Source organism: Ictalurus furcatus, chromosome 19 (assembly GCF_023375685.1).
Source record: "Ictalurus furcatus strain D&B chromosome 19, Billie_1.0, whole genome shotgun sequence".
NCBI classification, from domain to species: domain Eukaryota; kingdom Metazoa; phylum Chordata; class Actinopteri; order Siluriformes; family Ictaluridae; genus Ictalurus; species Ictalurus furcatus.
In genome coordinates this window covers 10,672,155-10,690,142 of record NC_071273.1, presented here as the reverse complement: position 1 = coordinate 10,690,142, position 17,988 = coordinate 10,672,155, and the positions used below count along the sequence as shown (strand labels likewise).

At 40.2% G+C, this 17,988-nt stretch overlaps 1 protein-coding gene across 1 annotated transcript in view; it reads right to left on the bottom strand.

Annotated features, from left to right (window-relative positions):
* Window positions 1-9,271, bottom strand: part of celf2 (cugbp, Elav-like family member 2) — a 177,652-nt gene extending 168,381 nt beyond the window's left edge. The window contains exon 1 of the mRNA XM_053650243.1: window positions 8,983-9,271. Coding sequence (XP_053506218.1) covers window positions 8,983-9,035 — 53 coding nt within the window. The 5' untranslated portion in view covers window positions 9,036-9,271. The remainder of the gene's footprint in view (window positions 1-8,982) is intronic.
* Window positions 9,272-17,988: the final 8,717 nt, after the last annotated feature.

Below are 17,988 nucleotides of genomic sequence, written 5' to 3'. Positions count from 1 at the left end.
TGTTAATTTCCCATGGCCGAAGCACATGACCAGCAGTCTACCCACTCTCTCGCTCTCTCGCTCTCTCTCTGACTCTCTCTCTCTCACACACACACACACACACACACACACACACACACACACTAAGACCTTGAATATTAATGAAGTTTCAAGCATGTGTGGTTGCTGTATGTGTTTATGTGTGTTTGTTCATATGTGTCTGTGTGTGTGTGTGTGTGTATGTGTGCTCTCACATTGTTCCCATGCCATGGCTTCCTACAGAACAATCTGGCATTCTCAGAGTTGCTTACACCACCCAGGGGAGGGATCCTAGAGAACTACACACATACATACACACACACACACATACAAAGGCCCCATCCTACTAAGAGAAGATAATTACAATGATCAGCTCGGCCAACATGAGTTCACCAGTGAGAGAGAGAGAGAGAGAGAGAGAGAGAGAGAGAGAGAGAGAGATACAGAAAAAAGGAATGGAGAGAAGGGAGGTAAGAAAAATAAAATTGGTATTATTTGTTCAAAAAAGTAGAAATCTGCTGCTGTAAACACACACACACACACACACACACACACACACACACACACACACACACACACACACACTGTTTATCAGTGAATGTATTACACACAATGCAGGCTCTGATCAAATTATTCCTTTTAACAGAATCAACCACTGTTGCAAACTCAACACATATAGTTTAGCACATACAGAAGCACAAAATACCAGCAAGACATATTTGTGAAGCTTTTCAACATCTAAATAATATGCTCTGGAAATTTCTGATGTGGTAACCATCAAATCACCCTAAATTATCGGTTCTCACACGTTGTGACTGATCAGATTTCACATTAAAAGTGTGTTATAAGCCAAAGACTTCAGATTATTCTTTCAAAATAAGAACAATGACTAAGAGATATAAATTGTAGTATAGATGTTTACAATAAGCAGTACCTCCAGGATCAACGCAAAATCAAGCAAACTCTGCAATCTTCGGAGGAGCTTGCAATTTTTCAAAATTACCACAGATTTTTCGCATCATCACAACGCGCATTTTTTGGCTGCAACAATCACAAAAAAACTCCACAAAATCCTGCATGGATTGTATAACTACAATCATGCGATAAAAATCAGAAAATTATTTGCTTATGCTTAAGAACGTGACTAAATGTATTCAGAGGTTGTTTCTATACTATGGCTGAGAATTATAATGATATAATATCAATATCATGAGAAATCATACCACAAAATATGCTTTGCTGAAATATTCTGGGTATCATGATGTCTTTTTAATTAAATTTGTATTTTTTTACATAATTACTGACCGGAAGCAGCAGATTTTTCTTGTATAGTTCTAAAATGGTTCTCAAAAACACATAATGTATCATGCACCAGTGTATCATAGAAGTACCGTTGAGATTCATGATATAATATCTTTGTCATATCGCCTACTCCTTATCTGCACTGTCCAAATAATACACACTCTTTCTAAGAAAATAAGAACAATTAGGGGATTTGATCTTTTAAGTTCTTTTTTGTTTTTGTTTTTACATACAAGGATATTTTCAAAGACACTTTTTGTAAAGAGAATTCAGTATAATATTTTCTGTCAGTTTTCACCGGCTTGTTTCTTAAATGGTCGAATAACACCATGATATTTTTAGACTAGGTTAGACAGTGCAAATTTTAAACTGTATCACGCCTACATAGCTGAAACATTGGAAAGCCTGTTGATAATCCGGTGGATCAGAAAGGAACTAACACTATGCACCACCTACCCACACACACACACACACACACACACACACAAACACACAAATGGATGCAAAGCCACTCAACCAGATAATTACAGCTGTGTCCTGCTCCATGGCGATGCTAAAACACACACTCGGAGCTGTCGTCGCTAACAACACTCATTAAAACCAACAACTCCGGGGTCAAAGGAAAGGTCATAGGATGCTAAGAACAGCAGACCACCACTCCAGCGCCTCTTCAGCATTATCGCAATCCCACTGCTCTTTCTCACTCTTTGTGTGTGTATGTGTGTAAACACAGGTGCGTGGGCGAGATTATGCGGCCTTCATGACCACTTCCCACTCGGTCTAGCTTGGCTGTTGTTGGAGTCCAGCCGGTAAAAAAAAAAGAAGAAAAAAAAACACTTTTTTTTTCCAGTACAAGACAGTCTGAAGTGGAGGAAGCAGGACAGAAAGAGACATGAGTGAGAAATGGAGGAGGAGGAGGAGGAAGAAAGAGGGTTTTGATATGTGATGGTAAAAGCAGTCAGTCTGCCTAAAGATGTCTGTGTCTAAATGAATAATAAAATGGACGCAAGTCTAATCTTTTCTACAGATATTAGCTGTCAAAAGGCCTGTGGTGCACCTGCTTCATCAGAATAAAACCAAGAATAGCGCTAACACTCTGTACAAATGACAGCAGACAAAATTTCAGAATGCCAGAATAACCTAACAAAAATATGGGAAACTTAGCCAACAGAATGGAAATCACTGAATAAATCAACAACTGTTTCAGCATTGATGTAAGAGCGAACAGAGACCAGACAAATAAAGAGACGATTGGGTACCTGGCTAAATGAGGCTTCTGTTTAAATTACCTCAGGTGATAAGACTAGAGAGGCTGATGGGTATTATAATGATGATCAAAGTAATTACACATTTTTCATCATGAATTTATTGTTTGATAAAGTGTCACTAATGTGTTGTTTCCATCCATCCATCCATCTTCTATACCGCTTATCCTACATGGCCACGGGGAACCAGGAGCCTATCCTAGGGAGCATCGGGCACAAGGCAGGGTACACCTTGGACGGGGTGCCAATCCATCACAGGATCACAGGGCACAATCACATACACATTCACACACCCATTTATACACTATGGACACATTGGACATGCCTATCAGCCTACCATGCATGTCTTTGGGGAGAGGGACAAAACCAGAGTACCCATGGGGAAACCCCCGCGACACGGGGTCGAACATGCAAAATCCGAACACAGGGCAGCGGTGGGAATCAAACCCCCAACCCTGGAGGTGTGAGGCACCTCCATCTTTGCATGTTCAAGGTGTGAGGCAAACGTGCCAACCACTAAGCCACCATGCACCTTGTGTTGTTTCTCCATAAATATATTCGATTAGAAATGTAAATGTGAATGAGATGTTTGCTTGCTATAGATAATTCCAACAGATAATATAGAGTTGGCATCAGAGTTACTCGTAAACAAGTTTATGATGTAAATAAAATGACTTCTACAGCAATGATCTACAAATTACATTAAACATGGAATGACTGCTGGAAGAGCAGGATTCAGAACAGCCCATCAGTCTGTAGGCTAGGAATAAAGGTCAGTATATAGCTTATAGTATATATAGTATATATAGTATATAGCTATACAGAGATAGCTTTCATGGTGGTATTTATAAATTATATATCTTGTTTATTACTCATTAAAGTCAAGCGAAATCAATAATAGTGTTTGCTTTTAGACAATCAGTGTTGTGGCATCTTTCAGTGGAATTGGACTGAAATCCATTCTTCCATCTTCTATACCACTTATCCTACACAGGTCTGTGGGGGAGCCTAGGGCCTATCCCAGGGAACACAAGTCAAGGGACACCCTAGACAGGATACCAATTCATCACAGGGCACAATAACATGCACATTCACATACTACAGACAATTTGGAAATGCCAATTAGCCTACAATGGATGTCTTTGGACTGGTGGAGGAAACCGGAGCACTTTTTTGTTGAAACACATGCTTTCAGTTCAAGAACGCCGGACGTTTTCATAGCTATGTATATATTGGAAAGAATGTCAAATTTTCACCATGGGAAATTCACCCAAGTTTAATTAGTTTTCAGTTTCCTGCATATCAGTTGGCTGCCTTTACAATAACAATTGTTGTTATGGTTACGGCTCATAGAGTATCTTGCTCTGTTCTTGTCTCTTCCATTTATAACATTAGTGTGTACTTTAGGAAATTGGTCAATCATTAATCTGGCTTAATAGCAAACCAATCAATACTGGCCTAAACATTATTTTTATGTATACATTTTTCAGATGAAAATGACATACAGTGAGCTGTTACTATAAAAGTATTATTAGACAGGGCACAAAATACAGTACATACCTATAAGTTGCCTCAGAGCCAACACTAGGTCATATTCTTGCAGTTATAGAAAATTAATCAACACCTTCTGACAATTAGATTTGAGATTTCAACAGTGTGCTCACAAGATCACGTTATTGTACTAATATTGTAGCATAAGTGAATACACAACGTGTGAGGAGTTAAACTGGCTGTAGTCATTTTAATGGTCAGTTTAATCACTCAGCAGATGCTGCCTTTCTATTTTTTTCTTTCGAATGACCAAAATATATTATGTAAATCATAACAACTAAATTTTTAACAGGCTTCCAAAGGCCTTATCCCTCATCCTGTTTTTATTATAGTTTAACAAAATAGCTAGATTTTTTTTGTTTTGTTGTTTTTTGACCTGTCATTACTCATGTCCTCAGCACTTCTTAAAACAAAGTTACACCAAAATGCCAATATAGACAGCTCGTTAAATAATCAGTTGTGGCAAAGATTCTGTTCTTCTGCAGACAGCAAGTCATAATCCACTTGTGGGTGAAAATCGGTCTTGATAAATGTACTCTATACATAATGCGTCATTGGCAAGTTTTGAGCGAGACAGCATGTGCAGCCATAACTGACTCACCCAAATCATTCGTTTTATACACTGAGTCATAGTTTATTTATTAATGAAAAATTTAATATTTGTTACATACTATTAATTCAGCACTTTTCAACACATTTCATTCACATCTTAGATTTCTAACGTTGTTCTCCCTTTATACTTCTGTACACTTTCCTCAGTTTTAGATGCGTGCATGAGGCCGTGTGGTACAACCTTAATGCTCAATGATCACAGTGTATAACAGTGAAGAGTAGCGCTTCATTTTATACAGTGGTTATCTGAGTGTAAATGCTACAGAAATTGAAAGGAATCAAACTACATTGAGAGTCAACACCCTGATTATACCTTTGTACACATATATTTGTTGTCATGGTTGCGTGGGACTGATTAAATTTTTTTTATCGATATCTACTTTACAAGCGAAAATATTGGACACCTGCCATCCAATCACAAATGAGGACATTTAGATAGAGAGAATGACAGAAATACAGACAGAGAGGTATATACCATAGATGACTGAAGCAGACAGCATTGAGCTATGCTGCTAATGAAATTAGCTTCCCACATGGCTCACTGCTAATTCAATAAAGGCAACAACTTGTCATTGTTATTTAAAGTAATTTTCAATGTAATCAAGTGGTTTTAATAAGCACACTGACTCTCATTACAAACTCACTGAACCTGTGTGTGTGTGTATGTGTGTATGTGTGTGTGTTTGATTGTACAAGACTGGGTTGTGTGCATGCATGTGTGTTAGATGAGGCATTTATATATGTGCTCAGGAGCCAGTGAATCATTTTCTGACTGCGTGTGTGTAGGAGGCCGTGAACTTTGCGTTATTCTCTTTCTGAGAAGACCGAGGGAAACATTTACTCGCCCTCATTCCCCATCTCTTCATATTACTGTCAGATACAGATGAAGACATATCAATCAGACATGTAAAACGACACACACTTCCTCGTATTGCTGTAGCAGTAGGGACTGATTGTTCTCATGAGCACGGTAAGGGCTGGTCCTCAAATTTACATGCAGCTGTTTTATTGTACTGGAGAGAAATCTTAGCAAAAATGAAATTGCATTCTCTCACAGATACACAGACCTCACAACTCACACACATGCGCAGACACACACACACACACACACACACACACACACACACACACATACACAAAAGCAAAAAAAAACCCTATGTGCTTCAACACACTTCCCTTATGAGGACAAGAATTTTTAGACATATTTAGTCACAACAGGGTTAGAATCAGCATGATGTCCCAGAAAATAGACGAAGACACACACTCATTCCTCACCAGTCTCACACACACACACACACGCACACACACTGAATCATTGCTTGTGGGTCTAAATAAATGCGTTACTCCTATCTCCTAAATACTGTCCCCTTTATACTTCAGTACTTTTTTCCCAGTAATATCTTTAGTCCCTGTGAAGTTAAAAACAGTAGGATGTCCCCTTACGCAGATGATCACACACACACACACACACACACACACACACGCACATTGTATATTCTACCTAAATGATGCCTTATAACATCATATACGTCGTAGCATCAACTATAGTTGTGAACCCATCACATTTAACACCACCACAAACATTCTACAAACATAAAGTTTGCACAAATAGCAGTTCAGAGAACGAGGCATTGGTGGGAAGCTTTCTGCCGAGAGATACACAAACTCTGGAAATTTCCAACACGGTGCAGGTCGCCCTAATTCGCACACGAGTCCTCATTACGATCAGTTGTACTCCATAAGTATACTGAATGTGTTATAAGCTAAAATCTTGTAAAGATTATTGTAAGAATACCAGCAATGTCTGAGAGATGTAATTATGTAATACTTGTCTACAATGACACAACAAACCCTTCGATAAAAATCCACACATGAGACACGGTGGCTTCATTGTCATTTCATCTCCTTTCTTTTACAAATCAATGAATAAAACTGTTTATTTCCAAAGCTGATTTAGTCTGAAATAAAAGGATGACAGAAGGAGAAAAGAGTGTGAAAGAAAGGTGAGATAATGAGACGGTTAATCAGATGCAGGAAGCAGACACACAATAATAATAATACACACACGCAGAGGGGTTTGGGCTCATTAGCTGAAAGTGGTCTGGGTCTTCTGGTGGCTTCATTAGCTGTTAAGGCTGCCACTGAGCTCCGTTCAAAAGGGGAGGAGGAAGAGAGAAAAGAGCGAGGGACGGAGGACAGAGAATGGAGGGAGAGAAAAGAGAGACAGAGAGAGGCAGACGAGCTTAAGCTGGTCTTTATTAAGAGCTGAAGCTCCACTAGCGGCTCAGCAAAACTAATCTAAAGCCTCCACACTCTAATAAAGCAGAGCTAGACAAATAGCTCTCCATTGCTCCCTCTATCCTTCCCTTTGCTCATGCCTCTATCTTTCTTCGAGGCAGTATAGTGTGTGTTTGTGTGTGCAAGAAAACAAGAGAAAAAAAACAGAAGGAATTGTGTTTTTAAGCAATGGTCACGTGTATACAGTAAAACTTCATGTAAACATGTGTGTGCACAGACAAATGGAGATTGGAGAGTTTGTTCATACAACTAAATGTTTACATAAATCTCTCTCTGTGTGTGTGTGTGTGTGTGTGTGTGTGTTTTTTACAAAAACAGAAGAGACACAAAAATCTTTGAATGTACAGTAAATGGTTATAAAACCATGTACGTTTGCTAGTATTGATATGTGGTTTGAGTGTGTATGTATCATGTGTGTTGCACGCAGCACTCTGACCTGGTTGTCAGGACAAATAATTTAACCTAAAAAAAGGGGGGGAAAATGTCACAGATAGCACAGCATGTCGTCTTTCTACCCTTGATCTATTTTCATAATTCATCCAGGAATACTGCAGCGTCCCAGTTTACGGAACAAGCTCCCGTCAACCCGCAATCTCTCTCTCTCTCTCTCTTTCTCTCTCTCTCTCTCTCTCACACACACACACACACACACACACACACAATGTAAAGATACACAATATGTACAGGGTTGAAGAAACACCTGCAGTGTCTGGATTATTGTCATAGGTCTGAATGAACTTTTATGGGACTTCTAAATCCAGCAGAACGCAAGTCAAGTCTGGACAAGTTAATTCAATACTGTAGGTGTTAATTCAACATCACATGAGTTAACTGAACACTTGAGGTGTTAATTTTTGACATAATATTCTAGCTGTTAATTCAAAAAGACTGGTGTTAAATTGTCAGCGTGGGTGTTATCTGAACACTGGGGATTTTAGGCTCATTCTGAAACGATTCCCAATGATGCTAATTCCAAGATTAGCAGTTATGAGCTAAAGTTAATTTATTTCTTGGGGTATTCTTAGAAAACTAGGTTCCGCTATAATGACTTAGGGTTCAAGTCAAGAAATATCTGTCAATTTCATTTCCTACATCCGCTGTCATAAAGCTGACACCCTCTCCAGTACCTCTCCAGTTACAGTACAGTATATTTATCCTGTGTGGTGTAGTCTGGTGTTTAAGCTACTTTTTTGCCTACATTAGTAACGATCCATTTTATCGTGTGTGTGTGTGTGTGTGTGTGTGTGTGTGTGTGTGTGTGTGTGTTTTGCTATATATATATATGTTGTTACGTCTCTCGTGTAAGGTTTAGTATCGATGTCTAAAGCTAAAGCTAACCGCTGAACTGAATAAAACCCGTTTATCTGGACTAGAACATCTGGCTCGCGCGCTCCTCCTCTTCCTCAGCGTATGCGCTATGCGATGCTGCAGCAGCACCACGTCGATGCCAAGACAGCTGTCCCAGTGCAACTGGGTGACATTAAATTAAAAGTTAAAATCGATGCCAGGAGGAGGAGAAAGGGGTGGCACATAACGGGTTAAAACGAAACCCCCGGGGGTCTCGGATGCACAAGCAGACACAATCATATACAGTGACATGACAGCACGCGCGAGCGAAAGTGCAGAAAAGTCGGAAGCCTTCCGAGAGGATACAGTGTAACAGATCCAACGGGGCAAAAGTCGAGGAAAAAGTCAGATGCACTCTTCTTTTTTTTTGTTCTTTTTTTTTGGGGGGGGGGGGGGGGATGCTAGTGGGTTGGTGGGAGGATAGGGTGAGGTGGGGGGTAAAAACAAACGGCAAATCATCGCTCGTTTCTGCTCGCGCGTGAGGAAGAAAGCCAACATCTGCGCGAGCGAAAAGCTCCCGAACGAAACATCGGAGCTGCAAAAGAGCAAAAACAAAAATAATAATAATAATAATAAAATCGCTGCTTACCTTAACACGTTCCAGCTCTTCAGAGGGTCCAGGTCCGAGATAATGGAAACCATGGCTGAGTGAAAAACACTAGCGAAGAGTGAGAGAGAGAGAGAGAGAGAGAGAGAGAGCTCGGAGGAAGGGAGGGAGAAATGTAGCGGCGAGAGGGTGATCCGGTCCGGTACTCCGCGTGCGGGCGACGGAGAGAGTGAACGAGTTTCAGTACAGCCCGATAAGAGCTGAGACACAGCCAGAGCCCTCCCTCTCTCTCTCTCTCTCTCTCTCACTCTCTCTCTCTCTCTCTCTCTAGCTGCCCTACATATTCAAATATAACATTTTCTACAGAAATCTCATATAGATGTGACAACTGCTAGATCCCCTTTGCTTTATTTTTAAATTTATATATATATATATATATATATATATATATATATATATATATATATATGTTTTGTTTGTTTGTTTTTGTTTGAATCAAGTTAACCATACTTGCTTTAAAACTAATAAGTAACCAAAATGGTAAAATGCTGTGCACACTGTAGCCTGTACTAAAAAGACTAAGGCAAATCAGCTATCACTGAGAAGGCAACATTTACAAGAATTAATTTCAAGGGGATGCTTTCACACATACATTATGCACAAAACGTAGTCTTGACTTTTAGTGCACGTCACTTTCCGTTGGCCAGAGACTGACAGATGATCTGTAATTTCCACTGCAAATGGTCCATCAATGGTCCATAAGCGAGTGGGTGGAGGAGGAGAAACTCACCATCACAGTAGATGAACGTTTGACCATGTGTAGGCCATGAATAAAGTGCTCATCATCATTTAACACTTTATCCTGGTCAGAGTCCCAGGAATACTGGACGTGAGGCAAGAATACACCCTGGATGGGACGTCAGACACACACATTCACACTTAGAGACAATTTACTGCAGCCAATCCACCAACATGCATGCTTTTGGGAGGTGGGAGGAAACCAGAGAACCCAGAGGAAACCCACACAGACATGATAAGAACATAGGAAATTCAGCACAGACAGTGACATGAGCTCAAAAGCATGGACCCTGGAGCTGTGAGGTGATAGTGCTACCCAAATACCCCTCATTACAGAACAAAAAGTCCATGGGGTGGAGATGGACCTGATCCAGCTCCTCCTACCAAAAGTCCAGGTGGTGGAGCCTGGATAAATGTGTTTAATGTATAGTTTAGGGTTATGGATTAGGATTTGGGTAATTCTTATAGGAGTTGTTGGATCAGGTCTAGCTTCACCCTCTGCACTTTTGGTTCTGCAATAAAGACTACTTCATGCTATAAGCTGCACCACCAGGTTGCCGCTCATTTTTTCCTCTTACCTCAAACATAGTTCATCATCAAGTAGTGTTTGGTGTCCAGGTTTTGCATTGGAACTAAGCGGCTAATGAGGCATGAACAAAGTAAGTGGAATTTTTAGTTACCTGTTTAAATAATCAAATCTAATTCACCTCAAACAGCCTTTATTATACACTTATATGAGCTTTCTCCTTCCTGAATGGTCAAAGATGGTTTTCATTTATGCTGATGTGCACTCCCAAGCTGACACTTTATTCCAAAGTTGTTGTTCACACTCTGCACACGTCAATATACAAATAATTTAGCTCATCAGGTGGATGCTAATTCTGCCATAATCCCAAAAATGTAAATAGCAAAAAATGTTATGCTACTCTATGCACTGTTATAGATATCTCAAATTACATGTGAAACCTGGGACCACAATTGTTCAGTTGATGAAGTAAACACACATACCTAGTTCCTCATCACATGATGCGACTGTTCATATCTGACAAACCCTACTTCCTGTGTGACACTTGGCCACATCCTGTAAATGCCTGCCACTCTAGTTGTTCCTAAATTAAAGCAGAAGTAAACAGGCAGAACTCGAGTTAATTTAGCCTGAATGTATGTGTTGGATCAATAAAAAATCTGCATTTGTTGTTGCACATTGCACTAACGTGTGTCAGTGTGTATTTGTTTTTGCATGGGTTTGAAAGAGAGAAGGAGAGATGGCAAAATGGTGAAACAGAGCCAAGACTTACAGATTGCAACAGCAGAGACGCAGAGAGGAAAGAAAAACAATAAAGAATTTAAAAACGAATGGATGCTAATATGTGCCAGATTGACGTTAATATGTATCATATGAGGGCTAATCAGCATCATGTGAAACATTCTGCTCAGTTCTTGTTGGTTATTTATGTGGGGTTTTTTTTCATTCACCAGTGATGTCACAAGCTTACAGTTCTGCTATTGGAGGATTTTTTCACTTTTCATTTTTGGCCAACAAACAGTGTGCAGCCAGATACTGAAAGTGGTTGCAACATGGTGGACACAGGAGATGCACATTCAAGTGAGTTCCTGAAGTCAGCTGGGAAGGAGAATAATCTATGCAATAACACAAGCTGTTGTGTGTGTGTGTGTGTGTGTGTGTGTGTGTGTGTGTGTCTTGGATTTTCCTCATCATGGCTGCTTACTTTCATTCACAAAGCATCATGAACTTTTTACAGCCTCTAATCTCATTAGTGGACAATCAAAGCAGAGACACACAGAGAAATACACAAAGCTTTTCTCCAAGGCTTTCAGAGAGAGAGAGAGAGAGAGAGAGAGAGAGAGAGAGAGAGAGAGAGAGAAAGGAATGTGAAGGAAAGATGGAGATGAAAAGATTAATGCATTCTCCAGCTCTTTCCCATCTTCTACAGCGACACATAGGCTTACACTAGCCTGAGGATCTAGCTACAAATGATATTCAGTGTGATCTGTGCTCCTAATCTAAATAAATTATGTCTAACACAAACCTCCCACAGTACATCTCTCCCCCTGCTTCCTCTCTGGGTTCATTCGGCTTGAAAAAAGAACAAGAAAAAAAGAGGAACAGAAAAAACCCCAATGTGTACTCGGGTGTGTAGATGAAATAAATATGGGGGGATTATTTCATAAATGCAATCTTTCCTTCCTTTTGTAAGCCATTTGATTTCCTCAAATAAGCCCCAAGCCATCTTCCCACATGTATATTGTCTTTAAAAAGCAGACTTGATGAGAATCGCTGTTCCGTGTTCACTGTCAGAACAAGAAGAGAGGATTTTAAAAATGTAATTATGAGTGTGTGTACAAGTGCACTGGAAATAAAGGTTAACTGATAAGACAACCTTCTCGCTCTCACTGTCTCACTCTCTCTTTCCTGCATACACACAAACGTGTAAATTATGCAAGACCCGAACAATTCGCCTGATTTCCTCGCTTTCACACACGTCTGTGTTCTTTTATCAAGTGCAGGTGTAAATATATATATAAAAAGGAAATGTATAATAGTGTGCATCGATGTTTTATCAGGAGGATAAAAGATTTCCTGTGTAATTATAATAATGATCTCAACTCAACTAGAACATGCTGTAGATAAAGTAGAAAGCACAGCGTGAAATTCTGAAACATACAGTACACCACTCAAAGGTTTTGCTATTGAGCCTACATTTGCTAAAGGTATTAATATATAAGCTTGACCGTTAATTAAGTCAATGTAAGTATAGTTTTAAATCAGATAATTTGAGAATTAAACATGTAAAGAATAAAACCCGACACAAGCTGGAGGATCATCATTTTCTATAACTTATCCTGAAGTGCTTATACTGTACCACTGGGATTTTCCAATGATTACAAATTTTTATTTATGAATGAAAACTAATGCTTAAAAAAATCTATCTCATTTCCCAGACAATTTGGTCACCTAGCAATTCCCACAATCCATTCAGGACTTCCATATCAAATGATCACATATGAGATGGCTGAATAATGGCTGTTACTATAGAAACAGTAACATATTACAACAAGCATTAATATAAACGTCATTTGAATTGCAGCTGGAATTTCTGTCAGAGCTGCCGTTATTGAAAAATTTGTCAACATCTGCCCCATCAGATTTGAGAATTCATCATCACTGTGATGAAATAATATACAGTATATCCATCATCCATTTTCTGTACCACCTATCCTACACAGGGTCATGGGACTCAGGGCAGGGACACTCTGGACGGGGTGCCACCACCTTACAGGGCACAATTGCACACCCATTCACACACTATGGACAATTTGGAAATGCCAATTATCCTACAACACATGTCTTTGCACTGGGGGGGGAAAGTGGAGCACCTGGAGGAAACCCCCAAAGTATGGGGAGAACTTATAAGCTCCATGCACAAGGCAGATGAGGGAATTGAACCCCGAACCCTGGAGGTGCAAGGTAAACGTGCTAACCACTAAAAATAAAAATAAAACAAAAAATTTAATTAAGAACAATGGGCATTGTTCAGAGTGAAGTTAATCACTAGCAGTGAGGATATAAAAACAAAATTGTTAACAAAATTTCTATGCATTTTGGCATTGCTCAAACAGACACAATTCTGAGGTAAACATAGTTTAAGTGGTCCCTTGCTTTTTGGCTACATTGTTTCGTATTTGACTGCATATTTTAACCATAAAATGTGATATGCATCATCATTTTGCATTTTGTTTAGCCTAATTTCTTTAAGCTTAAAGGTTTGAGTTGCTTTTAAAGCAGGCGGTTTACATGCAGTTGAAAAAATATTGCGTATTTTTTCAAGAAAGAAATTGAGTAGACCTGCTCTAAAAAAATCACCAGTGTATCAAGTCTGAATACAGATAACTTTATCTGTAACTTAAGGGGCCCACTTGTGTCACCAATTCTGAATACCAATGTTACTATACTGCCAAAATATACAAGAGAATTAAAAAAAAAGTATCCATTATTCATATGTGGATTTACACAACTAACCCACTGGCAAAAACCTGAGACATGCCTGGCTTAGAAGGCAAGAAGGAAGGAATAGCGCAACATCTTACTCAAGGTTGCATTTGCATTGCCGAGCCTTCATTCATGGTGAGTGGGTAAGGATGGAAATAGTAACCTTTTCTGTGCAAAGTTCAACCTAAAAAAGTGAGCAATTAATGTACACTGACTTAAATTTGATAATAGTATGATAAGAATAATATAGGACACTGTATAATTCACCAGTTTATTAGTAGGGATGGGAATCTCTAAGCAGCTCATGATTTGATTAGATTTCATTTCAGATGCCTTGATGTGATTACAAACCAATTCCTTATGCATCTTGATGCTACTTGAAATTGATTTCCATTGGCTCATTGTAATTTTATGATTCAGTTATTTTTAAAACATAATTTCCATCCATCATGAAAAATAAAGATTAATGTATTTTATAGGGTGTATTGTTCACCTACATTAATGTGCCAGCCTGCCAAAACTCCCAGCCAAACCTTGCCACCCCTGTCATGTTACAAAGTTGAATTTCGGAAGCAAGCGCAGATTTTCAAACAATTAATAACCAGTAAACACAAAAGGACTCTACAACAAACATACAAAACACTGTGGCAAAAACCATATACGGTGGCATAGACAAAAACATGGATAGATGATAAAGTGAGACAAGGAAAGCAGTGCATCAGTGGCATATATACACTAGTGTGCTCATTAACCGAAATGTAAATCAGGTTTAGGTGGTCATGTGACACTGATGAGTATGGTGCAGTGGCTGCTGGGAAATGAAGTCCAGAGTTCACTCATTGATACATGACAGAACCCCTTCCCAGGGCGCAACGCAACGTCCTCAGCAGAACAGGTAAGCAGAGTGGCGTCCTCAGAGGGGCTGGAGCTCAGAGCGACGCCCTCTGCAGGGCAACTTCCTCAGAAGGGCAGTAGAGGGGAGCGAGGTTCTCCGCGAGGCCAGAGAGGGGAGCAACGTTCTCCGCGAGTCCAAAGAGAGGAACGATGCTCTCCGCGAAGCACGACGGGGAAATGATGCCCTCCATGGAGCAGGAAGAGGGAGTGACATACGGCGCACAGCAAAGAAGAGGAACAACGTCTTCAGCAGAACATGGAGGCAGAGTGACGATCTCAGCCGAGCAGGATGGCAGAGCGACGTCCTCAGCCGAGCAGGAAGGCAGAGCGATGTCCTCAGCCGAGCAGGATGGCAGAGCGATGTCCTCAGCCGGGCAGAAAAGCGGAGTGCCTTCCTCAGCGGAGCGGTAATGCCAAGCGATGCCCTCAGCGGTGCAGAAAAGCAGGGCGAGTTCCTCAGCAGATCAAGCAAGCACAGCAGCGTTGTGTGCAGGGTTGGCGAACAGAGGGGAGCACTTGGGTATGTCAGGACACGGCGCAACGTCTTCAGCCAACGAGGGCGACTGAGTAACGTCCTCAGCTGATCCGAAAGGCTGAGCGGGAGCAGGGAGGCTGACTTACGTTCTCCGCTGACTCCATTTGCTGCACTAGATCCAAATAGGGGAGGGAGGGTGGGAGATGGTGCCAGCCCAGTTAACAGGCTCCCACTTGTACCGGGACTCCTCCATGTCTTCCTGCTGCTTACGTAGCGCAGTTTGGTTCTCCTCCTCCTGTTGGCGTAGTGTAGCGTAGTCCTCCGCGAACATAGGTGGTAGAGTGAAGCCCAGGTATTTCATTATGATCTGCTGCTTCCGTTGTAGGTCTCACGTTCTGTCACGTTACAAAGTTGAAGTTGGAAGCAAGCACAGACTTTCAAACATTTAATAACCAGTAAACACAAACAAAGGACTCTACAACAAACATACAAAACACTGTGGCAAAAACCAAATACAGTGGCATAGACAAAAGCATGGATAGACGATAACGTGAGACAAGGAAAGCAGTGCAAACAGTGGCATATATACTAGTGTGCTCATTAGTATGCTCATTAAATCAGGTGCAGGTGGTCATGTGACACTGATGAGTATGGGGCAGTGGCTGCTGGGAAATGAAGTCCAGAGTTCCCTCGTTGATACATCACAACCCCATATTAAACATTTCTTATCTTTCACTCAGATGTGTTAATGACAATTGTTTGAGTCCATCAATGTTCATGTAAGGAAGCAACAAAATTGTGTGAGACTTGTAAAAATGATTAGACCTTGTATGTGTTTAATTAAAAAAGTGGAACTTTCATATATTCTAGATTCATTACACACAAAGCGAAATATTTCAAGCCATTTTTGTTATAATCTTGATGATTACGGCTTACAGCTCATGGAAATCAAAAATCCACAATATATATATATATTTTTTAGATGTACCTGCATGTGTGTAGGTGTGGGTGTGGATGGGTGACTACCAATATGCTATATATATATATATATATATATATATATATATATATATATATCATATTGGTAGTCCTGATCATATGAATTATATGACTAGGAATAAAAAGTTTTACTCAAATAAGATGCATGAATGGGGTGCATGGTGGCTTAGTGGTTAGCACGTTTGCCTCACATGTCCGGGGTTCGAGTCCCGCCAGGGCCATATTTGTGCGGAGTTTGCATGTTCTCCCTGTGCTGTGGGGGTTTCCTCCCCCAGTCCAAAGACATGCATGGTAGGCTGATTGGCATGTCTAAAGTGTCTGTAGTGTATGAATGGGTATGTGAGTGTGTATGTGATTGTGCCCTGCGATGGACTGGCACCCTGTCCAGGGTGTACCCCGCCTTGTGCCCGATGCTCCCTGGGATAGGCTCCAGGTTCCCCGTGACCCTGAAAAGGAGTAAGCGGTAGAAGATGTATGGAAGATGCATGAATGGCGCTATTCCTAGTTTAATCGGATGAGCTAATGGGCCAGTTAATATAATTTGTTAGCTTCAATCCCATTAGTCTTGTCAGCCATTTTGCCTGACCTTTTGAGTAAAGCATTTCAAGTGTGTAAGTGTGTCCGCAAGCCTTTGACTTTATGTACTAAAGTAACATGACACAAAAGCTGACTCTATCAGCATTTGTTCCCATTTTCAGTTATCAACACAATGGTACAAAAAGGTGCAAAGTTACAGGGTGATTTTTTTTTTTTGCAAAAAATACAGTCAGGCAAACAGAGAATGAAAGAATGAGATATAAACTACTGTATCATGGAAATTTGAGAACTGGATGCGAAAGTTAGAAAAAAGGCGGACTCTTTAAAAAAGAGTTACAGAAAGAGTTGCACTGTAGTCCTTCAACAAAGCGTCCAACTGTCTAGGCAGGAAGTAGAGCTTTCTTTCACTTCCTGTTTTGGTGAGTGACTCATTTCAACCCATAAAGCACATTTTCTGTCATTTCAGAATAGTATCTGAGCTCCCTCTCTCTAGCAGTCACGCAAACACAAAAGTGACTTTTGTGACTACCAGTGAGTGATGCTTTCCCATGGATACATGTGTGGTGAACAGCTGTAACGTCTTCCACATATAATATCAAAAAAAAAAATTCTAAGGCATCTATTAGACACAGACAGAATATGTTTATGAAAACCAGATGGTAGAAATCTATTATGCACCATATAGCACACAAACGTCTTGCTGACAATGGTGTAATGTGTGAAATCTTCATTTCAACAATATAACATGCAACTCATTTGCTAATCCTTTTTTTTTTTCCTTGGTATTCAGCTGCTGATTGGATTCAGTCTGATTTATCTGGTTAAATGATGGCCTAAAATAAAGCTCGGCTGTTAGGAGGAAAGCTGCATCTCATGAAGAGGAATCAAGATAAATCTGCATCATCATATGATGAAAGATGGAGGTTCAGTAAATCACCTGAAGATCACCATAAGGAGCTGAGTACCTTAGAGTAAGATTAGATTGACTGAGCAATTGATCAAAAATCACACTGTGGTGACATTTTCCCAATTAGCAACATCCCTGTATTGAACAAATGTATGTTTATTATCTATGAATATCCACCACAGCTACATTTTTTTTAGAGTGCTAGGATGTTCTGAGCATATTGAATTGGATCAGGACTCATCAAGAGGAGCTGTGTTGATACCACATGACTTAAGCTAAAGTTGTTAGTCTAATGTTGTGCATCATTTGAGGAGTGGGCTGAATGTGTGTGTGTGTGTGTGTGTGTGTTTACTGATGTGCTTGTTTACCAGTGCAGCGCACTTCCAGGCCACTAATACTGTATGTCACTAAAATCTTGAGAGCCAC